Genomic DNA, 14,312 nt, shown 5'->3' with positions numbered 1-14,312 from the left:
CCCTGAGAGATGACCATCTGACCCGTAGTCGTGACCTCTTAGCATACTCCTCCTGCTGTGATTTAAAGACGCATGGAGTCCGGTCCTGTGCAGACATGGCTTAAGATTCATTTAGCATTCTGCCTGCTGTGCTCGAGGTGAAGAGGCTTTGTATTCCGAAGCTTCAGGCAAGAGGCAATTAGAGGAGACTCCCTGACACAAAGGAATGTGGCGCTGAATGATCGCTTGGCAAAATTCAGCCCGTCACTTTGTTTTATGACGAATGGCAGCCGTTCACGGTGTGTATGTGCTGCAGCAAGATTTATCAGATGTGGAAAATGACTTTAAAATCCGTTCATTTACTTTCATCACAGACTGAATGCTTTTCTGCATTCTTACATCAGTTGTATAGGATTTGGCTGAAATGCACGCTGTACCCCTGAAAGTCTAAAAACGTTTTGTGGACTAAAACACTTCAATCACCCCCCCCCCCCCCCCCCCATCAGCATAGTGGTGAGTAGATATTGAGTGAATTTTCATTTTAGGGTGAACCATCCCTTTAATGATTTATGGAGAAGGGGTGAGATTAAAATAGATTTGTACTTCTTCTCACGCCTTTTTGAATATGTAGATTAAATCATTAAGCGTTTGAGTTTTTTACCCACTTTTTTATTTTTTTAAATATTATTGTTTCAGTTGATTTGTTTTTCACCTGTTTTTATCAATTCTCGTGTTCTCATTTAAATTAATGAATGTCAGGTGTGAGGCTTTAGGGGGTGGGCGCTGCCTCCCTGCGGTTAGAGCGGGTCATAACAACACTGAAAAAGGGCTCAGCAGTTCCTCTGATCACCTGTAGGTGTCAATGTATATGTCTGTGCGACTTCACCTTCAGTTCAGCCATCTTTAACATGTTGGGCTATGCAGGACGTCGCGCTCTGGGGGCTCTCAGCCCCGGGATTAACTCCCTCAAGACGGTCAGCACCAACCATGCAGCTCTTAATGCGAGTAAGTGAGCACTTTGTGTTTTCCACGGTGCGACTGTCACTGTTTTCTCTGGGACTGGTTTTGTGACGCAGCAGGTTCAGCGCACAACTTCCCCATGAAGTCTCTCCGTTCACTTCAGTCAGCGATGAGGAGATAGTTGTTCAGCTGGAGCTGCTCGAGTAAAAGCTGATATATGATGACAGTGTTTCCTTCAGTCGGACTCTGTAGCTACAGTAGTGGTTTGGTTCGCTCACTGCAATGGATGACCTTGCAAAGTGACTTTGTACAAATCAACTGCGACACAGTTTCAGTGACTTGGTTTGACTCTACAATAATACTTGTTTATCACTGTAATTCGAATTTGATGGATATGTTGAGAAGTAAATTGATTCTGTTAACGTTTTGCATAGTATTTTTATTTTATTTTATAAAACAAATTTAACTGTTACTAAGTTTATAATGTATTCTTTTAATACGCATGGATATATTGATCATCATTCAGTCTTTTTCTAGAATCTTAGAGATATCAAATCAAACCTGTAGAAACCTAACAAATAGAAAGCTAAACTATATTTAGATTTTTCAGATCCAGCTGCTGCTGTCGCACTTTCAACTTGTTGCCATTTATATCATTGTCCCCTTTCTGTCTCTTTCCCCCTCAGGCAGGGCTTATGCAGCGGCTGCTCAGGCTGCACCGGCCCATGGCCGCATCGTGGCAGTGATCGGTGCTGTGGTGGATGTGCAGTTCGATGAGGGCCTCCCTCCCATTCTCAATGCACTGGAGGTGGCTAACCGGGAGAGCAGGCTGGTGCTGGAGGTGGCCCAGCATCTGGGTGAGTGGGTTGAAGTTTGTAATGCAGCTAGGACGCCTGCGATGACCTTAAAACACTGTCTTACCGTCCCGTCTCATGTGTTTCTCCAGGTGAAAGCACAGTCAGGACCATTGCCATGGATGGTACTGAAGGTCTGGTTCGAGGTCAGAAGGTTCTGGATACAGGGGCCCCCATCAGGATCCCTGTGGGTCCTGAGACCCTGGGCAGGATCATGAATGTCATTGGAGAACCCATCGACGAGAGGGGTCCAATTACCACCAAACAGTGAGTATTCTATTGAAAAGATTGATGCTGGACTTCTGTATTTTTTCTGAACCCATTTTCGAATATGACCTTCGGGAAATTTGGGTCTGGACATTTTGCCAGAGTTTTCCTTTCACAGAAAGAAGAAAACAGCAGGAGATTGTCCAAGTCAGAAAATGATGTCAAGCTGTGACGTTTAAGTTAATCAAGCTGAAAGCAGGATATTACAAATCAATTCTGCTGCGGAAAACACATGTTTTTGTGGAAAATGTCTGGAGCAACCTACTTACGTTCTCATTATACTGCCTCTACAGTCTGAGAGCAGCTGTAATGTCAACAAATCCCCACTTTCAAGACCAAATTCTCTAAATCATTTCTGACTTCCCTACCCAGTCTGTAGCGGCTACAAACTCATTTATTTAACTATGGATGTAACCTTATAATACTACATCACAATTTATACAATATAGTTTTTAAAACGGGAACGATTTAATTTCCTATGTGGGTGATTTGGGACTCTTGTTGACAATAAAGTTGTATTCTATACATTTCACATTAAATCATGATAATTATTATGTGTACAGTACTGCTGCTATTCATGCGGAGGCCCCTGAGTTCACGGACATGAGTGTGGAGCAGGAGATCCTGGTCACTGGCATCAAAGTGGTCGATCTGCTGGCCCCCTACGCCAAGGGTGGAAAGATCGGTTGGTGTATTTCATTACCAGCATTTCTTTTTGACACATTCTCCTTCATGCTTATTGTTTAATGATGTGTTCCTTCAGGTCTGTTTGGCGGTGCTGGTGTGGGCAAGACTGTATTGATTATGGAGCTGATCAACAACGTGGCCAAAGCTCACGGCGGTTACTCCGTGTTTGCCGGAGTGGGAGAGCGAACCCGTGAGGGAAATGACCTGTACCATGAAATGATCGAGTCCGGTGTCATTAACCTCAACGACAACTCCTCAAAGGTCACGATCTCTAATTAGATCACTGTATTTGTTATAACACACAGTATCTAAACTTCCCGGGTCTTCATATTCTCAGGTAGCGCTGGTGTACGGTCAGATGAACGAGCCCCCAGGTGCCCGGGCCAGAGTGGCTCTCACTGGTCTCACTGTGGCCGAATACTTCCGCGATCAGGAGGGACAGGACGTGCTGCTCTTCATTGACAACATCTTCAGATTTACACAGGCTGGATCGGAGGTTCACTATGCCAGATTATCTTCCAGAAATTTAGCAGATGTCATGAATGGAACAGTACTTTTTGGATCTCGTGTCTGAATGTTGGTGTTTCTCCAGGTGTCTGCCCTGTTGGGTCGTATACCCTCTGTCTGAATGTTGGTGTTTCTCCAGGTGTCTGCCCTGTTGGGTCGTATCCCCTCTGCTGTGGGTTACCAGCCCACCCTGGCCACTGACATGGGTACAATGCAGGAAAGAATTACCACCACCAAGAAGGGCTCCATCACCTCAGTACAGGTGAGAAGACGCAAGATAGGAATCACATTTCAGCACACTCTGATTTCTTGGTCTATTCATAGCCCAACTGTAAACTGGGTTACAGGCCATCTATGTGCCGGCCGATGACTTGACCGATCCTGCACCTGCCACAACTTTCGCTCACTTGGATGCGACAACTGTGCTGTCCCGTGCCATCGCTGAGCTTGGAATCTATCCTGCTGTGGACCCTCTGGATTCGACCTCCCGTATCATGGACCCCAACATCGTCGGGACCGAACACTACGATATTGCCCGTGGTGTCCAGAAGATCCTTCAGGTTAGCCTCATTGTGGAGCTAAAACATTCTTGATATGGGTGCTGCCATCTTGCACTTTTTAATTTGGAGCCAGAGTCTGCTGTAGTTATCATGGTGTGGAGCCATATCCTGCTGATACACGCACTCGACCGATCACAAGTCAGGCTCAGCTATCTATCAGGCTGCCAAACCACATTTTTATAGCATCAAATAACTAATTAAAACCAAACTTGTGTGGAAATTAGCAGTTGAACAGGCATCAATGTGATATGATTCTATGAGTTTGACTGACTGTAAACAACTGCCGCAATCCATAAACTTAAATGAAACCTTGTCTCACGGTTAATCTGTTCTTTTGTTTAGGATTACAAATCCTTGCAGGACATCATTGCTATCCTGGGAATGGATGAACTGTCTGAGGAGGACAAACTGACGGTGTCCCGCGCTCGCAAGATCCAGCGTTTCTTGTCGCAGCCTTTCCAGGTCGCTGAGGTGTTCACTGGTCACTTGGGCAAGCTGGTGCCTCTCAAGGAAACAATCAAAGGATTCCAGAGTATTCTAGCAGGTAGAGTGCTGCACCGACGCTAAGACTTTTCTCAATAAGGGGTATTTAAGGACATTTGATGGTGATGACTCGATCCTTTTCTTTCTTTCTAGGTGAATATGATGCCCTGCCAGAGCAAGCGTTCTACATGGTGGGTCCGATTGAAGAAGTCGTCGAAAAGGCTCAGAGACTGGCAGACGAGCACTCTGCCAATAATTGATTTGTTGGTTTTACGAGATAAACATTCGTACAGTATCACTTCTGGTAGAGGAACTGCTGAAGTGTCAAGTTACATATGATGTGCTGTGGCCCCATTTCTGTTGAAATGTGAAGATTAAATAAACATGTGATGTTAACTTCTGTGATGGACTTTCATTGCCAGCAGTTGGTGAGCAAACATTCTTGGTGAAAATTAACATTAGGTTTTCATTTTTATTTAAACCATGTCTCATTGGTAAGATGACAACACTTATATCATAGTAAAGGTCAAGTTCTCCAAGGTTTTTGTTCACCTCCTGCCAGCACTTGAAAACAGCTTGGTTAATTTTAAAAGAGGCACTGGACAACTCACTCTTCCTTTTCCTTTCTTTTTATTTTCAATCCACCTAAGTGCACAATTTTTATGTTGATTGTAGAATTTCCAGTTTTATTTTTCAGAGGTATTCAGAGTTTATTTTTTTTCAGGTTGACACTATATAGTAACAAAACATAAATTTAAATGTACATCAAAAAGAGAAAACAAGCTTGACACTCTTCTAGACAATAATATTCACGCTACTCTTAATCAATGTGAGTCAACTTGTCATTTTCATTGACTTTTCTTAATGAGCCGGTGTTTCTCTCTTAAAATTTAGCCTATCATGTGGCGAAGTTTCTTATTCAGCTCCCTCTCCTGTGTCAGGAGGCTGGCGCTGTGTTCTCTGAAGGCATCGAAATCCTGCAAAAATAAATTAAAGAAGAAAACATGTTGGGTATGTCCTCACTTCTTTATGGGCGACTGATTTCACTTTTCAATGCTGCAGATTTCAAACCTTTTGAAGCCTCTGGTACTTTGTTGCGGAGTCATTGAGAGCACACTTGAGCGACTGCACTTTGACGTCTGCGTTCACAGTCTCTGCGTCCTGCTCAAACCTGCGTCAATGTCAAAGACCGATGGAGACATTACTAGTTATACTACTAGGCTGTGTGATGTAAAATAAAATGTTGATCCAAACTTTACTTGTCTTCTGCTTCCGTTCTGGATTTCTTCTCCTTTTTCCATTTTCTCTCCAGCTGCTGGATTTCATCTTGTTTCTCCTGAATTTAAGACCAAGGTGTATTTACATGAAGGGACTGAATCACTCTTAATTTTTCAAAAAACACTCTTTTATATCACCTGTATAACTCTCCCTCTCTCCATGGACAGAGACAGCAGTTCTTCCTTCTCTTTCATAAGACGTGTTGTTCTTTTCTTCATGTTGATCTCCTGCGCAGTGCACTTTTCTTCATCTGTTTGTAGCTTCAGCTTCAGCTCTGAATGTAGACCACACTTTTATAAAAACTTGTAACAGTTGCACTTCAGAGATTGAGAAAACGTCGACTACTCACCTTGGCACATTTCTACAGCTTCTCTTTGCTGTTGCTCAGTGTCGTGCAGTTGATCAAGTAGCAATGCTTCTTTGGCTTTATGTTGAGTCGCTTCTTCCAGGAGTTTTGATTGACATTCAGTTAAATTCTTCCTGAAACAGAAACGCAAAATATCCAGCATGCAGTAGCAACTTATGGTTAACCAGTTCCATCAAAATTGACATCTCAATATTGCTTGCATGAAGTCCAAATTCAGTTTTTACATTCTACAATCATGCATAAGTCTGATGTTGATTTTTACTTTTCAGTACCTTTACAAATAGATGAATCCACTAAATGATTCATGGTTATTGCTATATGAGCGATTTTAATAAACTTACTGATAGTCCCTTTCTTTATTTGTGTAATCCTTTGTCAGCCGTTGGATTTCTTGCATCAGTTTTTGTACCAACACTTCTTTATCTTGCAATTTTTGGGAGAAAAGTGTGTCATTTTCTGACTGCAGCCGTTTGTTTTCCATCTTCAACTGGGCATTCTGACTTTTGTGCTCATCCATAAAGACAATAATTGCTTGATTGTTGGCAGCTAAATCATTAAACCTCCTCTCCATTAGCTCTGCTTTCTTTCGTTCACTGTCCAGCTCTCTCTGGTGGTCTGTTACTCCGCCCCCCTTCTCTGTGTTGATTTTCTGCAGGGCTTGGCATTGGAGTGTCAGCTCATCTGCTCTCTGTTTCAGGATGCAGATCATACTTGACTGTTCATTTATCCTGGACCGCAGCATTTCTGTTTCAGTCCCATCCTCTGTGGAAAGACTCAGAAGTTTGTCCAGTGACCTCCGAAAACTGTCCATATGCTGGTGGGAGGGGGAAATGGCAGATGATAAAACATGATAGCCACAATTAATACTACTTATTATAACCACATGCTTATATTAATAGACGGGCACATTTAGCAGCTTGATAGCTAATTCATGCTGTATTTGAGCTTTTAAAACAAATGCTGATGAGAAATATAAACAGAGGAGAACCTTTTACCCTTAAACAATAAAAAAGGTGTAACACCCTTCAATGTAAACAGCCTTTTCTGATTTTTTTTTTTTTTTCAGGCAAATTAATTGGCTTTTTGAGGGCTTTAATATGCTCAAATTCGCAACTCATGCGCAGAAGTGAACTGCGCAGGATTAATTAAATTTAATTAAATATAATTTAATTTAATTTAATTAGCAGCAGGAAGGGAAATGATTTGTTTTCTACCCTACTGTGAATTCAACTTGGACAATGGACTTCTTTAGCCTGAGTACAACCCAACAAAACTGGTCTTTCTGTGACTTTTTATTAAATGTATGTTGACAGAAATTTCTTTTGGAAAAAGAGCCACTACATAAACAAAAAAAATATCCTTTGGAACATCAAAGTAAAAAAACATTCCTTTGGAACATCAGAGTAAAAACCCACCCCTGGATCAACCAAACTGGAAAAAGGAACATCCAACTTCCTGTGGATCATTTGATCCACTAAGACACATTCTAGTATTTAATGGAGATCCCCACGAGACATAGTGCAAAGCTGCCAACATCTTCCTGAAAACATTTTTCAAGAACATTTTGAAAATAAACGAAAAATGTATTCTGCTCATATAAAGAGAGATATAAGCTAGACACCTATTAAAGGTGAAGATGTTCAAGCGGTACAGGCTTTTGCTCTTTTTCTCCGTGGATGCTGCAATGCAACAGAACAAGTCATGTCCATTGAGGAATTGGAAATGCCATCAAACATGAGAAACATTGTGCTAACGTTGCCCTTTAAGCTTCGAGAAAAGTGGAGGGGCACTGCCTGTGATCTTCAAAAGTGCAGAGGGCCAATGATTACTAATATTTGTTATTTTTGCATTTATATTTTTAGACACTAGGGGGCACTAAAGACTAGACCAGGTATGATTCACAGTAAAGGCAACAGACGTGTTAATGAGGGGGCCCAGGGAAAGGAGCATGAGGAGAAGCGCATGTATATGTTTGTTTTTGAACAGGAAAATAAATCTACCCAACTGTGAGTTCAGCGTGGATAATGGACTTCTTTATTTGCCTGAGTAGAACACAACTAGACTTGTTTATTTTGACAGACACATCCTTTGGACCAATAGCCACTACCAAATTAAGACATGAGGAGTATTTCAACCCGTAATCACTTTTTATAGACGATGCAGAATGCTGACACTGGCACTAATAGCTGATGCGACTGTCGGGGGGTGGTTAACTACCCTCTGCAGATTTAGCTGTTCTACACATATTTTGTTAGATGTCTAGAGCTTAATCGAATTACACTGTCCTATTTTAGTTTTCGGGGAACATTTTGTGACTTCAAGATGTTTAACTGCTCGATGTCATACTCAAACTATGATCTCCAACATGACCCGAATATGAATTGAGGACTCTATTAACAACTTGTGTAAAACATCATAGTCAATATGACATCTTATTCAGAGCAAGGTTGAGTTGTTTTATCCATGTAAACATGCTCACTGTTTTTAAAATTACCCAATTTACTGAAGTTGCAACGATGAAAGTGGCACACCTGGGTGATATAATTTCAGTCAATACAGTCTGATTCACATACATTCGAGCATTTACAGTAAAAGTACAGCTGTATTGTAAGCCAATACACATGTGAAAGTTAATGTCAAAGTATTCATAAAGGCAAACTATTTCCTGCCACTTGTATAATTTTATGTATCGATTGTTATTATTATGCATTTATGTTAAAAAAGCTTAATTTATCATCACAGTCAAATCTAGAGTTAACTGGGAAACGGTCCAATTTACAGTTGAGAAGCTGGCATCAGTGAATATTTGGAATTATGGCCTAGAATTGGAAACAAACTATTAAAAAATCTAATTTCTAACAATGACCTCATCATTATATCTCCAAAGTATTGATTGTTGTGTGTCAGAATCTGAATCAGATTTGTAGCGAAGTGGCATTTCAACACACAAGGAATTTACTTTGTTGTTTGGGAACATAACAAACATATCAAGTAGGAAAAAGATTCCCAAGATAAAGCAAATTAAGAGTCACATACCGAACTTCGGGGGGAAATACATAGACAGCTACCTAAACTACAAAAGCATTGGGTGAAACGCTATAAAATAAAAGTAAACATATAAGACTAAAAGTTTAAAATTTATAAAGAAATGTCATGCAGACTGAGTGTGTTTGCAGGTAGTGGATGTGTTAGTGTGGTGGACGAAGTCTCTGAGGTTCACACAGCCGTGTAAACACATTAGTAACATTCATTGTAAGGAAACTGTGAACTCACATTTCTCTGCAGACTCGTTAGCAAACAGTGATTTTTCATCGTTGTCACATTTACATACCTCAGAGGAGCTGAGGACCTTCTCAGCAATGCTCTGTGGGGCTGCCATGTTGACTAGAAACACATATTCTCAGTTCTACGTGTTGTTTTTGTTGTTGTTACTTTTTGAAGTTTTACGCTCACGTCCGATTTTACGCAAGGAACTTCTGAGGGTTTCAGTTGCTCGGTCGCTACTGGCAACAGAGACGGATACGTTGCTCGGCCGCAAGATGGCGCCGTTCAGCTTAAAACCGGTGACCAGTGGAGGTACGCACCGTACCAACAAACAACGGTAATCTTCTAAGTGTTCCTTAAATCCCCTTTGTCAGTTGTGCGTTACTTTATATTTCAACGTGGCAGTTTTATTGGTCGCTTTTACCTCGTGTTGTAGAAGTCTGTCGTGTATCAATTGAGCGATATCCCTACGCTTCCCTAAATTAAATAAATGGATTTATAACATCTCAACGCTTCGTTCTGAATGTGTAAAATACTCATAAAGTGAATTATTATTGTGTGTGTACATTAAATGCACTGTGTGGGGGTTGTTGGTGTAAAATATGCCGCAACAAGTCTACTACTAATCAGGCTCGGACCAGACACGCAGGGATTACGTGACATCACCAGGCCTCCAGGACTCCCTGGTTTATTATGGTTATTTCCATTAGTTCGTATAATCGAATAGTCCCATGATTGTTTTTCCTCAGCAGCAGCGACTTTAAATCCCAAGTATGGAGCAAACACACGGAGCCGAGTGAAAAGAATTCACCGGCACACGGGACAAGTCGGGCCCGCATGGCGTTATGCAGATTCCAGGGCCAGAGGGATTTATCCGGAGGGCCGGGGCTGGGGCTGGGGCTGGGAGGGGGGGAGCGGCTCCGGGCCTTTGTGCACGCCCCCTTCTCATCAACTCGCGGGGCCGAGAGAGACAGACAAGAGGAAGGCAACAGCATCCCAGGGCCAGTCCCCCCCCCCACAGCTCCTCCATCTGCACCGCGGAGCTGGACGGACCGGCCAGAATGTGGAGAGCACCGCTACTCAGACTCCTCCTCGTCTTCGTCGTGTGCTGCGTGCGATGGTGCCACTCTGAGGGTAAGTGCTGTGATTTATTTTATTTATTTGGGGGGGCTTTATTTTCCAATTTATTTATTTCATCCACACTCAGTGACACCTTAAAGATTCACTGGGGCAAAGGGAGGGTTGTTGAGATACCAGAGATCCCCCCTCCTCCCATTGCACTTGTTGCTCAATTCAAAACAAACCTCAGTGGAACTGAACTTTTTTCTTTCATTTTTTGCTTGGCTGAATTAAAGATAAAGGTGAGAGCAGTTTATTTTTTATAATAAAGTAAGACATTCAAATTGGGTGAACGCTTGAAAACAACCCTGCTGCTGACTGAGAAAGCCCCTGTTATCCCCGAGCTACTCGATATCCTCCACTCATGTTAATGTGGCCTTAAGATAAAGTAAATCTGGCTGTAGAGCTAAACGTTTTACCACATAGTATTGCTTTAAAGGTTAGGCACAAAGCCCCCCCCCCCCTCAGACTGATTGGAAGTTCTCCTGAGGAACTTTTGCCTGAGCTTTACTGTTGCTAGGTAACAGAAAAGAGCATGTGACTTACAGACAATCTGTGAGGACTGAGGGCTGCTGGTACAAATCTCATTCGGCGGGGCAGGTCGCAAAAATCACTGATTCAAACTTGATCGTGCCCCGGAGAGGGAAGGACTTTATTGTCCCAACGCGAGACGGACGAACAACATGCTGTGATGCTGCTCTTTTGTACATGACAGTCCTCGTGTTTGTCTCCCTGTGTTTGTCGCCCCGGCTGGATCCTGCTTCTCAAATTGTAATCTGCTTTCTTTTTGCTCAACCCTCAGTACGTAAGCTCCTTAGTGTGAATCAAGCAACTAATTACACTGCAGGTGCTGCAGAGTGGAACCATTTCTGCCTAAGGAGCAGTTTAAAGTTGAGAGAAAGAACTGTAAGGAGAGTAAGGTCACAGCTACTGCTTTTCTTATTGATTCATTATGGAACGTCCTATTTCCTCACTGGCTGACAGACACAGAAAAAAAGAAAAGAAAAGGTCAAACTCTACATGCCAAAAAAAGACAATATATATCTGAGACTGTGGCATCTGAAAAAATGTTACCTGGCATTTCCTCTGAATCGCAGCAGTCTCAGTACTCACAGCTGAATTTTGATGACGACAACTGAAACAAACAAAATGAAGTCTTATCTAAGAAGCACAGTATCTTCAGTAGTAATCTGTGTTAGATTAACACACAATAATACAGGTTCGGAGACTGGTGGGTTGTGATGTGGTTCCTCCATATATCTTTCATCTGAAGGTATAAAAACAACGGCTCATTAATGAGACCAGTGACCACCACAGTGGAATAAGCTTCCTGAACATTTCCAGTTAAGCGTGAATCACATTGGGAGTACACGGTACAGATTACAAATGGTTTATTTGTGTAGTTCCACTTTGAGGGGACAATGTACTTCCCCTAATCTCGGCTTGATCCTCCGCCCAAATCCTTAAGTGTGATAGTTGTTTCTTCCGTAACTTTCCGTGACACACTATCCCGGCCTCAGCCTTGAGTCCGATGCAGAATGCTGACACTGGCACTAATAGCTGATGCGACTGTCGGGGGGTGGTTAACTACCCTCTGCAGATTTAGCTGTTCTACACATATTTTGTTAGTAGATTGTTTTTCTCCATTAATCATTGGCCGCTGACATCCTAATAACCCATTAAGTTCACAACAACAACAACCTCAATTATGCTACTCATTAAGTTGTTACTTCATGAGAGGACTGTGAAACAGTATAATGAAAACAGACATGTTTACTAATGTCTTTTCAGTCTGCTAAAGTCTGTCTCAATTTGATCAAACATATTTTCGGTTTTAGTCTCTTATGACGTTGATAAAAAAAAACATTGCGGTCAAACTTCTAAGGTCATACAAACTCGCCGGCATGTGCACGTTAAACCTCATGCCGGCTTCTTTCCGGTGTAGGAGCCTAAATCCTTGTGCAACAGTAACACAGCGTTAGAAAAACAAGAATGCAGTTGGCACCGATCAAGAGCAAATCCTTTCTTTTCCTGCTGCTCCCTGAGTCTAGGTTACAGACACCGAGGATGGAGTCCAGCCCTCCAACTCACAGCTGGTGATCTGTGACTCACTGCACTGAGGAGAAATAAGTCGTCCAGTGGATGTTTCATTGCATCGTAACAACTTAATTCTCTGTTACATTTTACACAAAACTCATGTTGAGTTTCCCGCAGTAGTAACCAGACCAAAGCTTTATCCCTCGCTCCATCCATTTCTTCCTTTTGCTCCCATGCCACTGCCAAAGCCCCCCCGTTTTTTCAGTCTTCTGTGCGTCGCAGTTCAAGCCAAAGTCACTTGTTTGGCAATTGACTGCATTCTGCTGCTTTGATTTCCATATGAAATAGGCAGCAGCACTTCACTCTGACAGCATGGACAGGTCCAGTGTTTCATGCTGCCAGCAGCCGTTTTCACAACTCTTCTCCACACACACACACACACACACACACACACACACACACACACACACACACACACACACACACACACACACACACACACACACACATTCAGTCCGTTTGGAAGAATGCGGCAAAACAAGACGATGTCAGTGAAAGCTTGACGACATCTTTCAGGGACCCCACGTGACAAGAGGGAGATTCAGAGGGTTTCAGTGGCAGTGCCCAGGTCTGCTTAATGGGTGGCCGTGAGAGGGGAGCTCGCGTTTTATTTTTGCTTGACCTTATCGCAGGAAGTGAGCCTTACTGTACTCTGCCTCCTCCTGCCCATCTCCAGAGTGGCATTTTTATGGCGACACTTCCAGTTATGAGTTTGCAGCCCTGCTGGCACCTCTTTTGTGCCATTGTAATTTCACAGTGGGGTTTAAGGCTTTTGGGGGGTTTCATTCTAATGAAAATTCCTCCACTGCTCTTCTTTGTTGGTCAATAGTAGGGCGTCCTTATCTTTCTGCATGGATGGTGCGGTGTGCTCTCCTGCTGTGGGTTTAAGTTGCTAATTTTGAAAACACAAGGCTGGAAAGAAGAGAAAGGAAAACCACCAATAAAACACAAAGTACAGGTATAAAACACTCATTAACTGACTCGGACTAAACCTTCTAATCAGTGGATTTGCATCATTCACTCAGTCTTGTATGTAATATTGACAGAGGTAGTCGGATTGCCACTTTGTTATGATGTAGGGATAGAAACTTGAGGATTAAGGAAAACTTACAAAGGTGATGTTCTAGTTAGGATGTAAGAGGAACCCTCACACAACGCAGCGTTGTTGAAAGGTTCTGCTTCACTGTATCTGTCACCTTTCCCAGAAGTGATACTGCCAGGAAATACTGGCTACATCTGAAAGCCTCCTGTCGACGATGCTCCTGGGAATACGTGGTTTGAAGTTGACAAACTGCAGGCCTCAATGTATGGGAGCTTTAAACATCTTGATCTTTTCCAAAGCAGATTTTATTTATTTGTTAAGGACATTTTTACGGTTTTCTTTCATTAATAGTGTTATTATTGTTGTTTGAATGTAATAACTTTACATTTAAATAATAGGAAAACATTTTTACTGTACACTTTATTTGTTTTTTAATCTTTGTTGATCCGGTGTTGTCATTTAATACTTAAAATCAACAAATATGCCTTTATTACAGGGAAAATTTTGTATTTTTGTTTAACAGAGAGCATCTCTTTGCCATTCTTATACTGTACACTTGTCCCTGCTGCCAAGCTATAGATGATGCTGAAACCTCAGGGATCACTGCCTTGTAACAAAGGCTTCCTTTGAGCAGATCGTGAGCAATTTTATCATTAGTAAACTGAGCAGGAAAAACGGTTTGCTTCCCAGGTAGCTGCTGCAGGAGTTAAATTTGCAGCCTGGTTTTGCCGGGTTGATCGTGAAGACGTTTGGTTGGTTTTCAGTTAACCTGTGTTTTTAAAGATTTGACTGCAGTAGCACATGCAGTGATCCCAACAACTGATGTGGAAGTCATCCATCTTTTAGAG

General features: G+C 42.2%; 3 protein-coding genes across 3 annotated transcripts in view; 2 read left to right on the top strand and 1 right to left on the bottom strand.

Moving 5' to 3' along the window:
- Positions 1-834: 834 nt before the first annotated feature.
- LOC133967192 (ATP synthase subunit beta, mitochondrial-like) lies at positions 835-5,302 on the top strand. Its single transcript, XM_062402466.1, has 10 exons — positions 835-984; positions 1,626-1,796; positions 1,886-2,060; positions 2,624-2,745; positions 2,824-3,008; positions 3,085-3,243; positions 3,394-3,516; positions 3,602-3,814; positions 4,157-4,358; positions 4,451-5,302. Exons 1-10 carry the CDS (start codon positions 888-890, stop codon positions 4,555-4,557), a joined length of 1,554 nt encoding a protein of 517 aa, XP_062258450.1. The 5' UTR covers positions 835-887; the 3' UTR covers positions 4,558-5,302.
- Positions 4,950-9,413, bottom strand: zgc:172182 (coiled-coil domain-containing protein 89). The gene is made up of 7 exons (XM_062402467.1): positions 9,274-9,413; positions 6,284-6,756; positions 5,925-6,055; positions 5,713-5,849; positions 5,557-5,633; positions 5,369-5,468; positions 4,950-5,274 (listed from the first exon to the last, which is right to left on the bottom strand). The coding sequence occupies exons 1-7, from the start codon at positions 9,319-9,321 to the stop codon at positions 5,188-5,190; spliced, it is 1,053 nt and encodes a 350-aa protein (XP_062258451.1). The 5' UTR covers positions 9,322-9,413; the 3' UTR covers positions 4,950-5,187.
- Positions 9,414-10,267: 854 nt separating this feature from the next.
- The window catches only part of lrp2a (low density lipoprotein receptor-related protein 2a), a 45,289-nt gene continuing 41,244 nt past the window's right edge, over positions 10,268-14,312 (top strand). The window contains exon 1 of the mRNA XM_062402062.1: positions 10,268-10,340. Coding sequence (XP_062258046.1) covers positions 10,268-10,340 — 73 coding nt within the window. The remainder of the gene's footprint in view (positions 10,341-14,312) is intronic.

Source organism: Platichthys flesus, chromosome 13 (genome assembly GCF_949316205.1).
Source record: "Platichthys flesus chromosome 13, fPlaFle2.1, whole genome shotgun sequence".
NCBI lineage: Eukaryota > Metazoa > Chordata > Actinopteri > Pleuronectiformes > Pleuronectidae > Platichthys > Platichthys flesus.
The sequence above is the reverse complement of the archived record's forward strand: the minus strand, read 5'-3'. Positions and strand labels throughout refer to the sequence as shown.